The 23,020-nt window shown below is 41.9% G+C and overlaps 1 protein-coding gene across 6 annotated transcripts in view; it reads left to right on the forward strand.

The window, feature by feature from the left end:
- NTRK2 (neurotrophic receptor tyrosine kinase 2) overlaps positions 1 to 23,020 on the forward strand; it is a 366,752-nt gene that overhangs the window by 56,029 nt on the left and 287,703 nt on the right. For all 6 annotated transcript variants that reach the window (XM_010378081.2, XM_030919805.1, XM_010378082.2 and 3 more), the window contains 3 exons: positions 3,225 to 3,530; positions 17,585 to 17,620; positions 20,668 to 20,768. In XM_010378081.2, coding sequence (XP_010376383.1) covers positions 3,225 to 3,530; positions 17,585 to 17,620; positions 20,668 to 20,768 — 443 coding nt within the window. The remainder of the gene's footprint in view (positions 1 to 3,224; positions 3,531 to 17,584; positions 17,621 to 20,667; positions 20,769 to 23,020) is intronic.

Raw genomic sequence — 23,020 nt, forward strand, 5'->3', positions numbered from 1 at the left:
CGTTCTTCCTCTATAAAAGCAATATGATGCTTTAAAGTTATGATACCTAAAGTATTTACTGGCTGTTCACAAATGCCTAATTGTACTGTTGATAAAATAAAACCTCATTCGTTTGATAATCAATTTTCTGTGAGAAGGTAGGATTAGCCGTACCTAAATTACTGAAAATTATTATCAACTGTAGAAAACTTTTGTTAATATTGTTTTAAATTTCTGTGTACATTGAATCTAAGTTCAAAGATATCCATCTTCTTAATTAAACATAAGTATATTTTTTTCAGTATTGTAACTAATTACATTTTGAAATTCCAAATTATGGCTTTTAGTTTGAAGGTGTATATTTAGTAAAAACTATATAGACACTTCACATCATTGTAAATTCTGAGCTGGCATGGTATAAATTAATGAGGTTTTACTCCATTTGGATTAGAATTTGGATGAGAAAAACATGAACGTGCATGTGTGTAAGTGTGTGTATGAGTTACACACGTGTAGACCCATGGCCATAGCTGGTATCAATATGCTGGTTAACACTCACTCACAGCACACATTCGGTGTGTGATTGCTGGAGTGAATGATTGAAATCATCAGCTGTAATCCTTTATCACTGTCAGTACAACCACCATGCCCAGTGGGTACTAAACTCATAATTGCTCATCATTTTGACCCCCTCAGAAGCCTGAAGTCAATGTTATCTCCAAACATATGCAACCACTTCCAACTGTATGTCCTTAAATCAGCACCTAACCCAAAATTCATTTGAGCATGGTGGAAGGCATGATGGGCCCTGGGTGTGGGAACCTGGGCTGGTGGGAGGAAGGTAAGTGTGACCCCTGCCCCACTGTGGTCCTTGTCGTGGTTGGTTTATAGCACAGGTCTACAAGTGTGTGTATCTACACATGCATGGACCTTATTTTGTAAAATATATATATATATAGGGTCCCCCCAAATTATATTTAAACTGAATTTTTATAGATGAAATCACATATTCAACCTTTTGTTTTCCAAAGACTGTTTTGAGGAGGCCTGTGAGAGATACTTGGTAAAGCAAACAATTAAGCTTTGCCAATTTACATTTAGTAATATCACATTTCTCAGAGGGAGGGGCATTGTTACAACGTACATGTGCAGAGTTCGGCTTCGCAGGTGCACAGTTGAGAGGAATGTCGCTGGTAACTGGAAATCTTTCTGTAAATTATGAAAGTGAGTTAGGTTCTTTTATCAGCTTGGCTTCTTCCTAGGTAGTATTGTGGGAGGATTTATCTGAAGACAAGTAAGGGGGTAATATCATATTACCTGCTTTCTATTAAAAATATCCAAACTCGAGTTTTTTCCTCAGTTTCAAGTTAATATCTGTATGGTCACTAGGCTCTGAAAAATTGACCTTATCTGTCATAGTTTAGACAAAGACCAGAAGCAATAAATGATAAAGAATATTAACAATTGGCTGGGCGCGGTGGCTCACGCCTATAATCCCAGCACTTTGGTAGGCCGAGGCGGGTGGATCACTTGAGATCAGGAGTTCAAGACCCACCTGGGAAACATGGTGAAACCCCGTCTCTACTAGAAATACTAACATTAGCCGGGCACGATGGCAGGCGCCTGTAATCCCAGCTACTCAGAAGGCTGAGACACGAGAATCGCTTGAACCTGGGAGGCAGAGGTTGCAGTGAGCTGAGATCATGCCACTGCACTCCAGCCTGGGTGACAGAGCGAGACTCTGTCTAAAAAAACAAAAACAAATAAACAAAAAATATTAACAACAAAGATAACCAGTGCAGAGACCCCACTCAGATGTTTTGTCTGTTCCCTGGCTACGATGCCTTAGATTTTTTTCTCCTCTTGTTTGATGAACACATACAGTCAAGAAGCAGTGCCTGAAAGGGAAGGGCCACTGGATTAAACATCAGGAGGCAAGATTCTTGTTCCAAATCTGCCTTGCTCAGTAACCTTGATGAGCTCACTTAACCTCATTGCACTTTGGTTTCTTCATCTGAAAAAATGATGCTATTAGATCTCAAAGGTCTTTTCCAGTCCTTGATTTTGTAATTACCAAAGTCAGACTACACTAAAATAAATAGATGAAGTATTTTAAATACCCTCACTTAGGATAAGTACTCTGTTTAAAGATTCTCCTTGATAATGTTTGTTTCCCCAAAGCATAAAGTGCTTCATATCTAAAATTGAAATAATCCCTACTCTGTCCAGGCTTAAATTGGACCCCAAACATTTAAAGCATCCAAACATTGGCATCTAGGATCCTAGCAAAAATGGACAACACTATAATGAAATGTGATACTTTCTTTCTTTCTTTTTTTTTTTTGAGACGGAGTCTCCCTCTGTCGCCCAGGCTGGAGTGCAGTGGCGCGATCTCAGCTCACTGCAAAGCTCCGCCTCCCGGGTTTACGCCATTCTCCTGCCTCAGCCTCCTGAGTAGCTGGGACTACAGGCGCTCGCCATCTCGCCCGGCTAGGTTTTTGTATTTTTTAGTAGACATGGGGTTTCACCGTGTAGACCAGGATGGTCTCGATCTCCTGACCTCGTGATCCACCCGTCTTGGCCTCCCAAAGTGCAGGGATTACAGGCTTGAGCCACCGCGCCCGGCCGAAATGTGATACTTTCAAAGAGTATTTACTATTGACAATCAGTAATAAATATTGATTTATTAAACTTATAATAATTCATCAGCAGCAGTAACGTTTATTGCATTAATCAGTTTGATCTGTTTCCAAAGTTATGTGAGATCAAGGCTTCAGGTAAAATTTTAAAAGTCGTTTTTGTTATTTGTATTATTTAGGAAAGAAGTTCTATCAAAAAGTATTCATTATTTTATTATTTTGGGTTTTTTTGGTGATGAATCTGTATAATATCAAGATACAGATATTAGAAACCAAAGTCAACTTCAAATGGACTCTTTCCACTCTCAGAAATCTCTTGGATCTGTTTGGAGCTGGTTTTCACTTACACTGAATAGATTTGAGAAATGACTGTAATGCATGGGTCTTAAGTAGAACACAGAAAGGAATCTCTCTGAAGCTCTCTGTAGGGAGTTACATCCACCCTGATGATGATACAAAATACTGATGGATTCCAGAGTTTCTGATCATGTGTTTTTCTAAGCCATACAGTGGTTGAGTAAAATACCCTATCAATGACACAGACATCTCGAGATGGGGAGAATTCTGAGCTTTCTGATGCTATTAACTCTCTCTTTTTCAATTTAGTTGCACCAACTATCACATTTCTCGAATCTCCAACCTCAGACCACCACTGGTGCATTCCATTCACTGTGAAAGGCAACCCCAAACCAGCGCTTCAGTGGTTCTATAACGGGGCAATATTGAATGAGTCCAAATACATCTGTACTAAAATACATGTTACCAATCACACGGAGTACCACGGCTGCCTCCAGCTGGATAATCCCACTCACATGAACAATGGGGACTACACTCTGATAGCCAAGAATGAGTATGGGAAGGATGAGAAACAGATTTCTGCTCACTTCATGGGCTGGCCTGGAATTGACGATGGTGAGTAATTGATGCTTTTGTATGTGGGGAGAAGATAGAGTCTATCATTCAGCTATTGACAAAATCACGTATACAATAAACCATCCCCAAACCCAGTGGCTTAAAACTCCATTATTTAATCTTGCTCATGGATCCATAGGTCAGCGGAGTGGCTTTATTTTGCATGTATTTATTGTGGGAATCAGGGTCATGAGGCAGCAGCTACATAGGAGATGTGCTTGCTATGACAAGTGCAGAGTGAAAGAGGACAACTGGAACAATGTGAGGCTTCCTAAGGCCTAGATTCAGGACTGGTACACTGGACTGTCTCTTCAGCTTATCTGCCATTGGCCAAAGCAAGTCACAGGGCCAAAGCCAATTTAAGGGGCAGGGAGTTATACTCCTCCCAAGAAGGTGATGAGGAAATTAATAATTTTGAATAGTTACCTGATATACACTGGATTAATAACTACTCTAGAGTGCCCCTTATGAGAAAAGGGTCATTGTTATTATTACCATCATTGTTGCAAGTGTTTAATGAGATTTTGTACCCACAGTGGAAAAACCCATGCAAAACTACAAGCACAGGAACTGTGTTTGGCTGGCTTGTGATGCATTTAAGATTTATTTTCTAGCCTCTTACCTAATTGAAAAAGGAGAATTCTGGTTTCTCATCCATGGATGAGAAATTAGTGTCTTGGACTGTTTTGCTTACCCGGGCTGGGCTGACTGAGCTGAGTGATTCTTTTATTGGCTCCCAAGCTGTTTTTCTAGGAGTGATAATAGAGCCTCTCTGGCCAAAGGCTTGGACTGCGGAAAGGATGGCTAGCATCAGGGGTCTACTCTGGGCACAGCAGGAGCATGTCAGTGTGAGCTTCAGGAACAGTGGGACAAGTGTCATGCATTTACCTGCTTCAGATGCTGTCCTTCAGTGGAGTGTTCTTACCTACTCAGTCTCATTGCCCAAATGCTTGCTACCAATGTGATGGCCAAGGCCTGGGTGTGGATGTTGGGAGCTGTACGTGAATAGAGTTCCTCACCAGAGTAGCTCTGAGTCAGTCAAAGTCATGCAAAGATGACTTGGCAGAGAGAAGGGAAAATAGAACCCTGGAGACTTGTGAGGCAGAGGCTGCTTGGGCTGCATGTACCTGTGTGGCTCCCAGGGCCCCGCCACCGGCAAAGGTGGTCCATGCAAAGCCATCTCTGCAAAACGACAAACAAGAATGCAGTCCTTCTCATTACATGATAAGTTCCTATTATTTTGCTCTTCACTAGACCTCTTTTTAAATGCACAGGCTTCCTTCGTATGTTCAAAATGTGATTTGGAATATATGTTTGATTTACAAACAGCAGCCCTTCAGGAGCACATAAAACAAGCAATACTTGGATGCAGTACCCTGACACCCCTGGCTGTTGTTGTCTTTCCCATTAAATCTTCCTCTTAATTGAGAGTTTAGCTGCTTGGCTGTGGTTGCTGTAGTAAATCTCCAGCTTACAGTGTGCGGGAAGTCATGTTTGAGGGAATAAAAGCTTCATAGTTAAATCCAGAGACACTGATTTAGGACAGTAGCTTTTTGCTTGTTCTTACATAAACTTTTTACTTCTGAATAATTTTAGATCTGTAGAAAAGTTGCAAAGATAGTATAGAACGTTCACAGACTTCCCCCACCATTGTTAATGTCTTACATTACTGTGGCACATTTGTCACAAATAAGACACTAGTATTGGTACATTACTAATAACTGAACTTCAGACTTATTTGAATTTCACCAATGGCCCTTTGAAACACTTGGGGGCAAAATCTGATTCAGAGTGAGGGTCTGCAGTTAAAAGCTGTCAGAAGTGGTCTGAGTCTTTTGATACCAATGCACAGTACTGTCAGTGTAAAGCCAGTAGCTTCTGTTTTGGGAAGGATTTTCATCTTTCCTTTTGAACATTTCTGTATGGTACTGATATGTGGTAGAGCTGAACTCTTCTTACCCATGTGGCTTCATTTTCGTTGATCATTTCTGTTAGTTTTAACTTAGCTTGTGATGGGAAAGAATTGTTTTGTGGTATAAGAATAACTTGGTGTTTCTCAAACATTCCCTTTAAAAGAAATAATTTTTTGTAAAAAATACAACTTAAACTCAATTTTATAAATATGTTTCTTCCCCTCCTTTCTTTCCATCTTCTTGTTCATGAATTTATTAGGTCTTTAAAATATTAATATCTGCTTTTAGAAAAGCCCATTTTTTTATTCTCTAAGTATTTACTTAAGTGTCAGCTATCAAGGAGTAATAAATGAAAGTGGAAATGAAGGGGACTTGGCCCAGGGTGACAGTGGATATAATATAAATGGCCCTCGTGGGTCATAAACCAGTGTGACCGATTAGAGATTGACCCCACTTGGCTAGGGGAATAGAATTGTTGTGGGTATTTATGAGACTCACAGCCATAGTGCACAATGACCTTTCTTAGAATTCCTTCCTTTCTCATTTAACCTCCTTTAAAACTACAGAAAAATAAACAAATAGCAAAAAAAAGAAAAAAAAAGAAAAAAAAATTCCCTGCTGGTCTGAAGTACATTCCAACTTAAGGACAGCAGGTCAAGTTTGGCTTTATAGTCCATTAATATTTCTACTATTATCATATAGTAATTGATGAAGTTTAGCTCTCACAAATATTTTTTATAAGAAATGTCAGCCTCTTTCTCCCAGTTGTTTTGGTAAGATCCCACCTTCCCTTTTTTTTTATTTGTTATATTGGATGTTTCCTGGCTTACAAGGAAGCAGGCAGCCTGGGCTCACTGTGAAACTAGTTGCATTTCCATACAGAGCCAGAATTAATGTGACAGTTCTGGTGTCCCTTAGAGTATGTGCACCTCATTCAGCTTAGAGCAGATTTCTGCCCTAGCTCAGTGGCTCATGTCTGTAATCCCAGAACTTTGGGAAACTGAAGTGGGCAGATCACTTGAGCTCAGGAGTTCAAGACCAACCTGGGCAACATGGCAAAACCCCTTCTCTAAAAAATTGCAAGAATTAACTGGGTGTGGTACGTGTGCCTGTAGTCTCAGCCACTCAGGAGGCTGAGGTGAGAGGATTGCTTGAGCCCGGGAGGTGGAGGTTACAATGAGTCATGATCGTGCTACTGCACTCCAGCGTGGGTGACAGTACCAGATCCTGTCTCAAAAATAAAACATAAAACATATTTTTCAAAAAAGAACAAGGATTTCCCTGGGATGGTCATTTTGCTTAGGAACTTGTTTTTTAAAACAGAGAATAAAGTATACCGAAAGAAACTGAAGCATAAATAAACCAAAAGTCTCTGAAACAAAAATTGGTGAGCATGGAAGAGGATGGACCAATTGGATGTGATGACAGTCATCATAACCTTTACTCCTGCTTGGGATGCAGATACTAGACGAGGTGGCAGACACCCTGCTCTCCACTTGGAGGAAGGATGGAGAAGTTCCACCCCAAGCCAGTGGCAGCCCAGTCCAAGGGGGTACCAGTCACAGCGTGTGAGGATGTGAGGCAGGCACTAAAAGAGAACAGCCCAGCAAACCAAGATACCCGTGTAATGTCTCTTGAGAATGTTGGGGGCCTTGCAGACTCTGCCATTTCCCCAGCCAGCAGGCTAATGTGGAAGGACAGGTGCCAGCAGATCTTCAGATGTCAGCAGGACCCCAGACACCAAGCCAGCGCCCTTCCCCATCTGTTAATCACTGGAAACGTGGCTGGTAACCCAGGAAGAGAAAAGACCTTCCCAGACTTCAGATACTAAGTTGATCATTTTGGGTCCCACATTTAAGAACTGAACTTAGCTCCAGTTAGTTTGGGATTGTGTTTAAGGCATAAAATGCAAACTTTCAGCTTCAAAGTGAAATCTAGAAAACCATGATGTTTCTCTTCTAGCACACTGAAGAGCACAACTTGTGACAAGCAAACTACAGGAGTTTTATGTTACGTTTGTTTTCCATCATGTCTTTAAAATCCATTCAGTAGGAGAATCTTCCCTGGCTCCCAGAACAGTAGCTTCCTGCCCGTTGTTGCATATTTGAATCAACTGGGGACTTTTTGTCACTATTTTGTTTGATTACTTTTTTTTTTTTGAGGCGGAGTCTTGCTCTGTCGCCCAGGCTGGAGTGCAGTGGCGCCATCTCGGCTCACTGCCAGCTCTGCCTCCCGGGTTCACGCCATTCTGATGACATTTTTAAATACGCATTCCTGGGGCCTAGCTTTAGCAACTCAGATTCAGTGGCTCTGGGATGAGAGTTGGGCTTTGGCTTTTTGTTGTTGTTGTTTTTAAGGTCCCTAGTGATTCCAGTGAGTAACCAGGAGTGAGCCTCACTGATTGGAGGAAAACTCTGAGCTGTGCACCATTTTGCTGCTTATGACTGAGTGACAAACAATCCTTTGGTTATTTTCAGCTGCAGATAGAATCTCAATTGAGAAATGGCATGTCCCACCTGAGCTAGAAATGAAAACTCTGGATTCGAGCTCATGGCCAGTCTCCTGTCCTCCCCAAGTTCAGGATGGCCGTATGGGGTCAGAGATGGAGTTTGCAGAGGTTTCAGTGCCCCTGCTGCCCAGGTGAAAGGGGGTGGAGAAGGAGATGACAGGGAAGTTTGCTCACTAGTGACTTTGTGCCCTTGGGACCTAGGAATGTTCAAAGCTGATGTGCAGACTTTCTTTCCTGGATACCTTTGTGGGCTCTTGGAGATTTCTCTCTCTGTATTTCCCAAGACATGAACAAATGTACCTCTGCTCCAGCTGGCACAAGCAATTCCTGACTCCAGGAACGTACTTTGTGTTGTTGGGGTCCCTCAGCAGGACCTAAGACTCCCCACAAAGACTTTCTCCTGTGCTGCCTCTGGACTGTGGGGGGCACTCATAGTCTCTTGTCCTCTGGATGTACAGGTCAAGCCAAATGCCACCTACACCCCACGGCTGCAGGCTTCTTTCACCTTCTCTGGCAAGGGTCAGGCCTTGTCCTCTGAGCCATCCATTTGTAGAGAACATACTTCAAGCTCTCGGAGTGGTTCCGTGGAAGCCCCTCAGTGGGGCGGTGTTAGAGCAGCACTTCCCCAAAGAAACTTCTTTATAAATCCTTCCTTGTTCTCTCCTTCCAGGGATCTCTTACACTCTCAGGGTGAATCAGACATTTCCAAGGACATGGATCCAGTTCTCAGTCAGTCAGTTCCTTTGTGATTTCTGCCTCTAAGTGTCTCACATCCACTTTGGTATCAGTTACTGAGGCAGGGAGAGTCTCACTTAACATCCTGTTATACTAGAATCTAGGGATTTTGAACAATGTGCCAGCTGTCTTTGAAGGTATGAGAAGCAGAGGGTCCTGGGCTACCCCTTGCAGTGAGTTATAACACTTGAGACAACGTAGACCCTACCTCTTAGGAAGGTGGCAGGGGTGAGGTGCAGGATGGTGGGAATAAAACACAGCCCATGTAACGGAAGACACCCTAGCCAGCCGTAAAATAGAAAAAGTGGAGAAAGACTTGACCGCTTATTCCTGTCCCCTATTCCTCTTTGAGGTTGCCTTCATCCTGGTTGTGAGAGATCAGCTTCTCATTCCCAGGGATGCTCCTGCTCGATATTAGGCAGGACCCAGTTGAAGGTATGCAGAAATTACAGGCGATAAAGGACAAAGGCATCTCTTTGAATCCTCTTTCTCATGGAAGCCAGTGAACAGAGGCTATCAAATGGAATAGGTGGGGTCTCTAAGATTTTACTTCTAATGAGATCAATTTTCACTTACTCTCAATTCAAATGACTCATTCAGATCTGATGTTTGAACTTGGAATCCTGAGCATAGTTAGCTTCCACTCTCCATGTTATTTGAAGAGCAGCTTTGGTGCAATGGGAAGGGTTTGGGTTTTGAATTCAGATCTGATTCAGTCACAGATCTGAGTTTCATCCTCCATGATCTATGTGGCTTTGAGCAATTTTCTTAACACCTCGGAGTGTGAAGTGTGACTTTTCTTCTCCATAAAGTGTAGGGTTCTAGCCCCAAGTAGAGGGCATCTCTGTGCCTACCTAAGGAGCGACTAACATTGAGCACCTCCCTGACATGTGTCAGCCCCAGCTTAGAAGGTTGCCGCCTTGAGGCTGAGCATATCTGAAGTGTCCGATGCAGTGCTTGACACATGACAGGCAGGTGCTCAGTGTTATTTATCCTCTTCTTAGGTAGGCATTGAGAATATGATAAAGGAGGCAAACATTCCCCACCTCCCTTTGTGTTCATGCCCTGTAGCCATTAGGGAAAAACTTTCTACCCAGAAATGCTTTTATCTCATGCTAACTTTGCTCTTCCTCATTCAGAAGCATGGGCTTACCCAGAAAAAGGACCTTGAGACTCCTATCATTTTACTACCTTAGCTTTCTAGACTTGGCCCTTGATATGATTTGTCTATGTCCCCACCCAAATCTCATCTTGAATTGTAGCTCCCATGATTTCCATGTGTGGTGGCAGGGACCTAATGGGAGGTAATTGAATCATGGGGCGGATTTTTCCTGTGCTGTTCTCATGACAGTAAATAAGTCTTATGGAATCTGATGGTTTGATAAAGGGAAGTTCCCTGCACACACTCTTTCTTGCCTACTGCCATGTGAGACGTGTCTTGCTTCCCCTTTACTTTCTGCCATGATTGTGAGGCCTCCCCGGCCGTATGGAACTATGAGTCAATTCCACCTCTTTCCTTTATAAATTACCCAGTCCTGGGTATGTCTTTGTCAGCAGCACGCAAACAAGCTAATACAGCCCTTTAAGGAGAAAATTAAGTCAAAAATTTGACCCACCTTTCAGAGGGTGGTCAGTCTTAGATCTTTCTGCTGTCTAAGCTCTTTTCCCCCATCTCCTTTTCATTTGGAATGTGGCCCAGAAATGTGCCCTTGGGGACAAAACCAATCATCTCCTGTCCTTTCTCCTTTTTTGTGGCTATGGTCAAAGATGCCCTGACTCCAATATTTGGGTACCTAGCTATTACTTTGTGTTTCATTGAAAAAAATTGTCATTTTTTTGCTGGGTGCAGTGACTCACACTTGTAATCCCAGCATTTTGGGACACCGAAGCTTGAGGATCCCCTGAGGCTGGGAGTTCCAGGCCAGTCTGGGCAACAAAGTGAGACCCCGTGTCTACAAAAAATACAGAGAAATAAAAATAAAAATTATCATCCTTCATGCTCACTGAGACCTTTTGACTCTGGTAAAACTTCTCAGTGAGTTGTAAATCAGGGCTTCTCAAACTTTAATGCACATACCAGACTCCTGGGGACCCTGTTAACATGAAGATTATGATTCAATGGATTTGAAAATGAGCCTAAATACTGTATTTCTAACAAGCCCCCCGATGATGCCAGTACTGCTGGTCCATGAATCATTCTTTGCATAGTGAGGATGCCCTGCAGAAGCCAGAGGGGCCACTGGAAGAACTGGTCAGGCATCCGTCAAGATGACCTCACTGACTTTCCTTGAGAATATCAAATAGTAATAACAATACAAATATAGAATAAATGGTGCTCAGAGATGCCTTCTCATTGGTTTTGGCATAAAGTTGGATGAATTCAATATGTGGCTTAAGAAGGATAGGGAGAGGCTGGGCGTGGTAATCCCAGCACTTTGGGAGGCCAGGGCGGGCGGATCATGAGGTCAGGAGATTGAGACCATCCTGGCTGACATGGAGAAACCCTGTCTCTACTAAAAATACAAAAAAATTAGCCGGGCATAGTGGCGGGCAACTGTAGTCCTAGCTACTCAGGAGACTGAGGCAGGAGAATGGCATGAACCCGGGAGGCGGAGCTTGCAGTGAGCCGAGATCGCACCATTGCATTCCAGCCTGGGCGACAGAGCCAGACTCTGTTTCAAAAAAAAAAAAGAAGGCTAGGGAGAATGAATTAAAAAGTAGAGACAGTAGTTGCAGGCACGCAGACACACACAGGGTGGGGTTATCTGAGGATTCTTCAAAAGTTCTCATGTATCCTATTTAGCTTACCAGCCAAAAAGAAAGACTTGTCTAAGATGAAATTGATCCACTATATGTCAGTCATTGAAATTCAATCCTACATATAAAAATCTCTTCATGAACCAGAAAGTGTACATGGAGAGTGAGTGGAGATTAGAAGTGACGAAGGTTTCTTTTTAAGTAGAATTTGAGGCAGAAATTCATGGCAGAGAGATCACTTTTGATTTGTTGTGAGGAAGAAACCTGGAGCCTTTGTTAGCATTTTCTGATCAGATAGCCCAAGTGGCAAGAATTTTGAAGGCCAGATAGTCCCATAAATGTGAACATCATGTTGATGCAAAGTAGATTCTGTTCAGAATCATTACCCAAGTGATTTAACCCTTTGGCTGGGAACAAACCTAACGAGAGCACCAGATGATAAAATACCCTCGTGTTAAAACTTACCATTCTTTAGGCAGCGCATAAAGAGTGTCTCTATGGCCCACTCATTCAGGAAGAATGTCACAGCTCAAGAATGCCCATTCACACAAGCAGTGGGAGTCAGTGACTTGCGCTTCCTAATTCGGGAGCTCCTGTCTCCTATGCGAGATGCGCGTCAGGAACAAACTATAAATATTGGAAGAGCTTTCCCCACAGCTTCTCCTTCCGCGCTGTTTTATCGAAAGATTCATGACGTCTGGATGAACTAGAGCTCTCTGCGGCACTTAGAATGCCCCACACTGGTGGATTTAGATTTGGTGTACTTAGTCTGAAGAACGAGGGGAGAGGAAATTTCTCCAAATGTTATGCATTCAATAAAGCTCTCCTGGCTTTTTACTGTTTGTTCCTTCGGTCTTTTGTCAGGACCTGTTTCTTGTCCTGGAGGTGAAGGAGAGAAAGTTATGTCTGCTTTTCTGCCTTAAATAACTGAGAAGAGAACAATTTGGCCATAGATTCAGAATAATGATAATTAAGATTTATACTTAAATAGCTCCTTATGCCTCAGGAGTACTAATGTTAGTTAATTATGCTTCCCAAAGCTCCCGAGAAATTGCCAGAGCCAATGCTATTATCCTCTCCTGTCTTATAGAAGACTCCATTGTTACAGAAAAAGTAGAGACTCCCAGTGCTGTATAGCAAATGAGTGGTTCAGCCAGAAAGGAAACCCACATATTGCAATGCCGATTTCAGGTGCTGAGTTCAGCCTGCCTTTCTGAAAGAGAAGAACCTGAAAATCAAAGGGCTGATCCCCCCATGAGTGAGAAAACACCGTCGGCAAAGCAAGGACAGTTTACTTGAATAGAACAAATCTTTTGTAATTGCCTTATCATATGGAATGCTTTGAAATATTTTTTTCAGGATCACATGATCACATTCAATAGAGTCTGCAAATAGAATGGATAGGAAAGTCTTTTCTTTTCTCTCTCTCTCTCTCTTTTTGGTAGAGCATGAGAGGGAGACTACAAGTTTAAAGGGAGGAAACAGATGTGTCTTCCTGGCCTCCCCATTATTTTTTTATCTCGTTAGCGGAGTAGAAAATGAACCCTACTGTCAGGCTACCTCTCTTCCCACAATTTATTTTTTTTATCCTACAAACGTGTTTTTCCTTTAACTGTAGAGTCTTAACAGTTGAAATGTCATAAAGATGTTTTCTCTCTCATCAAGATTTACATAAAGTCATAAGATTATTCATGACTATAAGTGAGTTTAGAAGACGGAAATAAAAAGGCCCTATTTTAGGTTATTTTGCATGGAATTAGGAGGATGGTGCAGTGCTTGGGTTTGATGCTGTTGGGGAAAGAACAAAGTGATTCCATCTTTGATGTGTGGAAGCCCAAATGCCCTCAGGGCTCATCTGCCTCTTGGAGGTGCAGACCTCACTGGCTCCCTGGGAAGTTTTGTCAGGAGTGTGGCTGTGGCTGTGATACAGTCGCTATCGTTCTTTTATTATTGTTTTCAACTTGTGCTTTAGAATCAGGGGGTGCATGTGCAGGTTTGTTACGTGGGTCTATTATGTGATGCTGAGGATGGGGATGTGACTGAACCTGTTACCCAGGGAGTGAGCATGGTATCCAATAGGCAGTTTTTCAGCCTTCCCCCCATCCATCTCTTTCCACCTTCAGTGGTTCCACTTGGGGCACTTCAGGCTGCACTGTGGACTGGCTACTCCCTTCCGGTAATTCTTAACAGCATTCCTTAGGTCAAGAACAAAGTAAAGGTGAATATGGCACCTTAGGATGCTCAACGCATTCTTCAGAAAACAGGATTTGACCATCAGATGTGCAGACACTGGTGCTTGGCCTTCAACCTCTTTCAGCAGGGGAGGAGTTGCACCTTTTACACCCCAGTGAGCTGTGGGGGTCAGACAGGCTGCTGCTTATTTGGAACTCCAGTGGGTTGAATAGAGTTCCTGGATTTCAATATGTTATTCCACCATCTCCCAACATGAAGCTTTAAGGCTTGATGCTACCTCTTGCTACCTAAATCTGAGATTTCTGATTTGATGAGCACTACTAGGACAGCACACAAGGAATTATAATAACCCTTTCAAAACCCCACTTTCAGGGCACAGCTCAAGTCAGATACAGCTTCTTTGTCTTTCATTAATTCTCTTTTCCTTGGATTTTTTTTCTCATAGCTGGTGTTTGTCTTTCCTCAGTGACCTTTTAGTCCTGAATATCTCCAACAGGGCTTCCTAACTTTAGCAGATAACAGTGTGCAACAGTATGTAATGAAGGAACCATTTAGAAATTAGACTTAAAAATGGCAAGACATTTTCAACATCTGACCATTGCCAGAAGTCTAAAAAGAAAGTGATATATTTTTTCTGTCAGCATTTAAAATGATGGTAATAATTACCTTACTGTTAGAGTGTAAATATCATGGGAGGTTTTACTAAACTAGGAAGTTGCTGGAAGCAAAATACTTGATGAGCTGGGGTCAGCTGGAGTAATGTGACCCTCGCTTTTCACATTAGGTCTGTGCATCCTCTCATGTGCCAGTCTAACGAAACCTTTGTATAGTGAAAGGTGTTCGTTTGTTGTGGTGAGTAGACGTTTGTCAGACGTGGTGCAGTATGCTCGGGAGAAATAAAAGCACTCTGTTATAGTTCATCTCACATTGTCTTTTTGCGAGTTTCATAATCTTACACTAAATATGGCTATTACGGATAAAAGTAAAGTGACAGTACTTGTCATACATATGGGAGGATGAAGTTAGGACAAAATAGTGCTTTTCACAAAGTTTAGATACGGTTTTGCTGGTGAACTTAGCAGGAAAGGCATGCACTGATATGAGTCATAAGTCTGGATGGACACTGACCTATTTTTTATTAAATTAAATAAAATAACTAAGTTATTTATTTATTTTTGAGTCAGGGTCTCACTTTGTTGCCCAGGCTGGAGTGCAGTGGTGTGATCTCAGCTCACTGCAACCACCGTCTCCCGGGTTCAAGCGATTCTCATGCCTCAGCCTCCAGAATAGCTGGGACTACAGGCGTGCGCCACCATGCTTCGCTAATTTTTGTATTTTTAGTGGAGATGAGGTTTTCCCACATTGCCCGGGCTGGTCTTGAACTCCTGAGCTAAGGTGGTCTGCCTACCTCGGCCTCCCAAAATGTTGGGATTACAGGTGTGAGTCACTGCAGTCTGCCCTGGCCTATTTTTTGGATTATGGGCTAATGTCTTTATTTACGATTGGACCCCAAATTCCATGTTTCCACACCTAACATTTGTTACAGTGAATAGATGTGATGTTCTTGGATCTTCCTAGGGGCTTTGTGTGGCTATTGTGTTTGGAGGTTCCTGTTCTGCAACGTGGCAGATTAAACCTGTATGTCATTCATGTCTCTGAGGCCATTTAAATGTGTGGCTGAGATAAATCTGCCTCTGAGTCCTCAGGCTTCCCACTTTCTCATGGAGCTGTAGGTGTAAAAGCGATGGTGACCACAGGCCCTTCTCTCACATGTGTGGGGGTCTGTAGGGGCCTGAGAACAAATCAGTGGCCAACTCCTCCCAGGATAAGCAGTGAAAGCCCCACAACCAAAAAAGCCCTCAGTCCTGGGCGGATGGAAAGAATTTAGCTGGGAGTGTCTCCTTTTAAAACTTGTAAGGAATCCTCTTCATTCCTGGCAGTCTGGGATGGTTGGGCCCCCTACTGCAAATGAAGACCCACATACTTATATCCAAATATTTAAAAATTATGAACCAAATCAGAGAATGTGAATTGTGAAATAGAGTAGGTTCCACCATCCTGCAAGACAAATATATAGTGATGATGACATGGAAGGCTGGATTTGAAGTTGAAAATCTCTGATTGTGTTGAACGGCACATTGGGAAGAGGGATGAGTGAAATCTCCTAAAATAATGGATTACTGAGCAGTTTGAAGACTGACTTGCTCTCTTGGGCTTGTAGAATCTTTCCTGCAGCAGGGGTAGTACATTCCCATGGTGAGGGGGACACCATTTGGTCTAGGGCTTTTGTAAAGGGAGAGGACTTCAGAGGACAACTGAGTCCCCTGTAAGTGACATCAGGAGGGCAGCCACTGGGACTTCTTTCTGCCACTTTATTCATTGAGTTAGCCCTCAAACTGCAGGACAGCTTTCAAGACTCTTCTCAGAGTGTTATAGCAGCTATAAGCAACCCTGACAAGACATAGTCACATATGGTAACTCAAAATGAGTTTGAAATGGTGTTTGGGATAATAAAACTCTTCGATATATGATTGAAATTTACTGGAATCAATGACTTTGCATACTTTGATACAGTGCCATCACATGTGGCTGCACAGGGTGTGCACTGCACAATTTCCCATCACATGTGACTGCAGAGGTGCACAGGGTGCGCACTGCACAATTTCAAGTGGTGCTATTCACATGGACTACAATATGAAAGGTGCTCCCTAGAGTTGTGCAAAGCATATACCATATAGCAGTATGCAGCATCCCTGGATGGAAGTACACAGCCATTCATTTCATTTCATTTTTTTTCCTGCTAAAATAGATATTTTTCTAGTTGAAATGCGTTAACATTCTAATTTGAACACTGGGGCCACTTTTATTTGGTTCTTCATTTAGACTAACCTTGATTATTCGCTGAGGAATGCATGAACAGAAAATTGGCTCATTTCACTTTACTTTAATGGCATTTTCCTGCTAAGGGTTCAGAAGTGAAATGAAAACTGAGTAAGCTTTATGGTTTACAAGTTTTACTGTTTCACATGGCAAGTGAGGACTAAAAGCATAGGAAATAGCTTTGGAAATTCATTTTGCAATCACTTAAATGTTAAAACAAAATTTAATTTTATTTCCAAGTAGACTTTCATGTAGAGACCCAGTTAGCTCTGATTGGAGAATAAGTAGCAAATGTTTTTGTTACCAGTTCTTGTTGATGCTGAGTTAAAAAAATGTTTTGGCAAGTCTCGTAGGAATACCTTAAAGCAGAATATTCTGATCATCTTGGTGACTTTAGAGCCATCCCTCAAAATTAAATTGATAACTTTTATATTTCTCTCTGACATACCATTTTTTATAGCTTCTTATATATCAATTATTTCAATAGAGGAAGTACATTTTATTTTTCTTTGTTGTGTTAGGGCATAAAAAAGGTTTCTTCAGCCTTAGAAACTCCCCTGAAGATAAGGTGGAGAATAAAATTGTGCTTTAGATAGCATTATGCAGGGTGGTTAATAATATGCTCCTGAATGCAAATGGCCCTGCTACGCACTTGACAGTAACCCTCAAACCATCAGAGAATAACAAAAGTGGTATGAAAATTATCTGTCTCTGGAATAAAAATACCAAAACTGCAATGAAAATAGTTGATCGTATAATAGGAACAGTACCAAAAAAAGAAAAATGGTAATAATTCATTGATTGCTGAAGTTTTTTCAGAACAATTTGTGATTTTTTTGTGATTTCTTTTCCTTTTTGGAGGGATGAAAGTGGGAGAACTGGGGAGGGGAACGGAGTTAACGTGGAACAACTCAAGAACTTCAAGTTTTGTTTACCTGTCCTGTAAAAGCAGTCTATTAAATTGCAAAACCTCAATGTATGTTTAGCTGATTTTAGTTGGCATAGGTTAGTAATTTTTTGACTCCAAAATGCATACTTACAGATCTTTGCTCTGTTTTGCCTTTTAGGTGCAAACCCAAATTATCCTGATGTAATTTATGAAGGTAGCTATCATGTTTTCTACTTTGTATTTCTTTTTCAAAATGTTTGTGTATAATGAAATAAATCAACTGAAAGAAGACTCTTCTAAGCTCAGTTAAATATACACTTTAAGCATGACATAGGCCAAAATAGTATTTCAAAAATCATTCAATATTGATGGCCGTTTTCCCTTGACATTTACAGTGCCTGTAAATAGCACTTTCTCTCTCATACCCTGTTCTTGGAAGTAGTAAATCCATTCTGTTGGCTGTAACAGACATCACATTTCCTTAATTGGGAACTAATTACCTATTTAAAAGCCATGACTATCAAGAAAAGGGAGGTATATCAGTTTCTGGCTCTGACAGTAAAGCCAATTCAAAATGATGTTTCTTGTATAATGAAGGCGTTTGACTCACAGACAGGAACCTCAAAGGTAGGGCTTGATTTAGGGTTGGTTAAAGCAGCAGCTCCACCACGTTGTCAGAGACCCAAGTTCCCTTCATGCTACACTCTTTTGCCCACCATGCCAGCTTCACTGAAGGCTGGCCCCCTTACGGTTACAAGAGAGTGTTGCGGGGGAGCTGCTACCATTCACATGGATGGGAGACAGGGAAGCGCTCCTGAAGACATCCTCAAGGAAAGAGAACTTCCCAAGAGACAAGAGTCAAGCCCTTTTTGTATCCAATTCAAGACCCAATTGGATTATAGTCCATTCTTGCCCTTATTACTGATAAGAGGGGTGGATTATCCCTTCAGTGACTAAATTCACCCCCAGACTTTAAGTCAGCTTCCCCAAAGGTGAATAGGCCTAACCCCTTGAAAAAAAAAATGGGATTCTCTCAGGAATGTGGAAGGAAAGAAACCAAAGTCCCCTATATTAGCTTTTTTTTTTTTTTTTTTTTTTTTTTTTTTGAGATGGAGTCTCACTTTATTGCTTAGCTGGAGTCCAGTGGCACAATCTCTGCTCACTGCAACCTCCACCTCCCGAGTTCAAGTGATTCTCCTGCCTCAGCCTCCTGAGTAGCTGGGATTACAAGCACATGCCACCACACTCGGCTGATTCTTATATTTTTAGTTAAGACTGGGTTTTACCATGTTGGCCAGGCTGGTCTTGAACTCCTGACCTCAGATTATTCACCCACCTTAGCCTCCCAAAGTGCTGGGATTGCCAGCGTGAGCCACTACACTGGGCCTATATTAGCTTTTGATGGAATATTGCATCTCTCCTTTGCTGTTTTGATCGAATGCCAGGGATGTTTTCCTTGGTGTGAAAACCCATATTTAACAGATTTCCAAGCCAGGAAGCCACTGTTTGGGGAAGTGGAAGGCTACATTTCAAGACTTGGCTTGAAATTTAGGAACAACTAAAAGATTGATTAAAACATTATATTTATATATTTTTCTGTAATATACTCTGTTCTTTAATTTTATATTTATATATAGATTGATATTTTATTTTTTCTATAAAATGAGCCTGTCTGTATGTTTATTATATGTGTGTGTATTTAACCTGAGCTAATTTTAACTTGGAGAATAATATTGTCTTTACCTGCTTGTGCATGTTAAGACATATTTCTTCCAAGCTGTGGTTTTGTTGATTTTTTGCACATGATTTGTGTGTTGTTTTGTTTGTATTTGTCTTGATACAGTTTAAAGGAAGAATCTCTCAAATTGTTTCACAGAGAAATACGTTTGTATTATGGTTTTACATCTTAAAATTACATTTTTGACCCTTTCCCAGTTAATTTGAGACTTTAAAAATGTTATCTTCCTGTTAGCCTCAGATCCCACTTTGGACCTTTGGGCCAAAATGTCATGATTTTAAACTATAGACACTTGAATGATTTAAATTTTGTAGATGTAGTTGGTTATAACATGAAGAGGGGAAACTAACCAAATAAAGGATATCCATTAGTGTTCAAAATTAGTAAGCTTTAAGATATTCAAAAGGAAAATGGTGAGAATGTGGTTTTGGCATTAAGAATGAAACGGCAAACACATAGAAAATAGATTTTTTTTCCTGTTATTTTTTATTCACAAAGGAAAGCTTTGCTAATAAAAATACAAGTTAAATTGGTTGCCCCGAGGCCAGCATGATGATTCTACCTGGAGAAGTTCAGCTGGGGCTGCATTAACGAGGTGGCCTCTTCAGGATGGAAATTGAAGGCAGTGTACCTATTTAGAATTAAAATACAAACATTATAAACCTCATTGTTTGCAATGAGTTTGCCAAGAGTTTCCTGAGTCCTTTTATATGTGGTATTGCTAATAAAAACCTTGACAACCCCTGAAAAAAAGCCATTATTTCTGTCCTGACCCATGTAGACTAAAATCGATCCAGAAGGCAGCAACTGCGTTTGCGACTTGGTGAAATGAGAACAGAGCATTCACAATTCTAAGTATTGTGCGGGTCTACCTTTTAATCATTCTGAAACTGAAATATTGGCAATTCAGAACTGTTCGAAAAAGTTTATGTGTGGACCCAAGTTTCATACTGATGCTTGTTCCTCTTACATCTCCTCTTACATCTCTGCCCTTTGTGCAAATAAGTTGCACCTGCCCTGGAAATCGCTGTTGCTCATTTCAAGTCTGGGGTCACACGTGAGCTCTGCCATCTTCTTGCCTTCACCTAGTCATGTAACTTTCCTCCGCTGACATTCTTCAGCAGTAAAACTGGCAGTTATGCTCTGTCTCCGAAGACCTTTCCAGGTCTGTAAATCTATGACACATAGACGATCGATTCCCTGTTGTACTTTTTTTAAATATGCCATCCATAAAGGGGTATATGCTTATGTGCAAAGAAAAATCCCTGAACCAGGTTTAGGGCTGACCAACAAGACAATGATGTAAAGATCTGGATTGCACAAAATGTGGGCGTTGTGCAGTCTCAGCACTGCCGTGGATTGAACTCAGCAGCCTGGTCACGTCCCTCCACAGCCAGGCTGTCGGGGGTTTGGAATCTGTGTGATTTGTCTTGCTTCGTTCTGGCTCTTACTGTGGCCTTGTGTTTGTTGGCAGCTTAGTGACAACTTTATGTTCTTTCTCTTTCCCCCTTTTCCCACTTAAGATTATGGAACTGCAGCGAATGACATCGGGGACACCACAAACAGAAGTAATGAAATCCCTTCCACAGACGTCACTGATAAAACCGGTCGGGAGCATCTCTCGGTGAGTGGAATAAATAGGTGTCTGAATTGGTTCTGAGCATTTTGGATGCCTCCATGTTAGAGGAGTGTAGCTGCTTCAATAAGACATTTTTATTGTTCAGATGTAAATAGGGTGTCAAAGGTTGGAGGAATTGATAAAAAGGCTTAAAAAAGGTGATAAAGGTGTTATATGGCCTTTGACTTATTTGCTGCTTTTGTGCACCACTTGTAGTTGTTAGTGGTTCCTATTTCAATTATCTGTGCTTTAGAAGGGTATCACTAGAAGAGCAAGAACCCAGCTGTATCATTCATGGACTACACCTTCATACCCGTTTCCTTAAGTTGTTAATATAATTTTGACTGCTCACTAGATGTAAGGAATCCAGTAGCTTCTGAAAGGGACTGGCAGTGGAGGGGATATAATAATATCAACAAAATTAAGATTAGCCATTTAGAATTCATCAGAGACCCTAGAGGTGAATATTAGAACCTCAAATACAAACAGAAGCAGAGCAATGCAGTACAAGAGATAGAAGTGGAGAAGCAGATGTTTTGTTCCTTTGTTCCTGAGCTGGGACACTCAGAGGAGCCTTTGTGGGGCAAGTGACTTTTTGCATGGCCTGTGCAGGAGGGTTGGGATTTTGACATGCAGGAATGGAAGGGAAGGGCATTGAGGGCATGTGAACAGGAGCTTGTAGGTGGAGAAACATCGTGAAGGTGCTTGATTGGAGGGTAAGGCGTGTGCAGGACAGCAGGGTTGGAGATATAGATTGTGGCCAGGTTGTAGGTCTTGACACAGAGTCTCAGGTGTGTAGATTTATGGCGCAGTGAAGAGCCAGTGAAGAGGGAAGTTGCATGATCCCGGGGGTCTATGGTCAGTTGCTCTGGTCCAAACCCAACAGCTTTCTCCAGTTGTTTCTTTTCCTCACTGTCACATGCACACAGCGCTTCCTGTGAGCTCTGCCTCCTTATAAATTCCAAATCTTTCCGTATCTTTTCACCTCCACTGCCATGGTCACAGGCTAACCCAGGGGCTGGCAAACTATGACCCATGGGCCAGGTCCAGCTCACCACCCGTTTTTGTATGGTTTGCAGGCTAAGAATGGTTTCTACCTTCTAAGTGGTTTAAAACAACAAAAAAGAATGATATTTCATAACACATGAAAGTTTTGTGAAATTCAAATTTTATTGTCTGTGAACAGAGTGTTACTGGAACACAGTCAGTGGTGTTCATTTACGTACTGTCTGTGGCTGCTCTCATGCTCCGATGGGGGTGGAGTAGTGGCAGCAGAGACCATATGGCCTGCAAAGTGGAAAATATTTACTTCTGGCCCTTTACAAAGAAAGTTTGCCTCAGTTGTTCTTTCCTGCATGACCACGCAGCCTCGTAACACGTCTCCCTCTCCCACCCTTGGGTTTTCTGGTCTTTTCCCACACAGCCCCCTGGGTGATCTTTGTAAAGTGCAGATCAGATCACTTTTTTTGTTGTTGTAATTCTCAGAGCCCTCTCACTGCAATTGCAATAAAACTTTTCATATGAAAGCCACACTCTTCATGGTGGCTTATGAGCCCTGGGTGACCTCATCCTTCCCGAGCTCTCTGACTTCATCTCCCACACTCTTCTCACTGCTTGCCACTTGCCTTTTTCATGCTCTCTTCAGTGCTCCAGTCCTGCTCTTCATATTTGTGACTCCCCCTCCCAGGCATTTGCTTTCTGATGGCCATCGTGTGGCTTCAGCTAGGTGGCCAGCAGGCAGTCATTGCCCCTTTCCATTTTCTTCTGAGCAGTTATCATTGCCTGGAATGACCCCATTTATTTGTTTGTTTAATGTGTTTTTCTCTTCTCTAGATTCTTTAGTAAGACTCTTAGTAGGGGCAACCTGGTCAGTGTTTTTCACAGCTGTCTCCTTAAGCCCTCAGAATACTAGCTGAAACCTCGTGGGCACCCAGTACATTTTGCAGACGGGCTAGACTTGCAGTGAACAGTAGAGAACAGAGGGATTGCAAGTGGGGTGATCCATGAGGGGTATGATAGAGCAGTAAAGACATTTGATATATACTTGAAGCAAGGCCATGAGAGTGGAAATGGGAGGTGCATAAGCAGATGCAGTGCAACTGCAACTTTATGCGTGTCTAGTACAGAGGTATGCATACATGCACATGCACACACATATACACACAAACACACATGCTTCCATAAATGACTAGATGCATTACACTGAAATAGCAAGAACAAATACCATAGTAAGTCAACTGGGGAATGGTATCTGCTTC

Source organism: Rhinopithecus roxellana, chromosome 16 (assembly GCF_007565055.1).
Source record: "Rhinopithecus roxellana isolate Shanxi Qingling chromosome 16, ASM756505v1, whole genome shotgun sequence".
NCBI lineage: Eukaryota > Metazoa > Chordata > Mammalia > Primates > Cercopithecidae > Rhinopithecus > Rhinopithecus roxellana.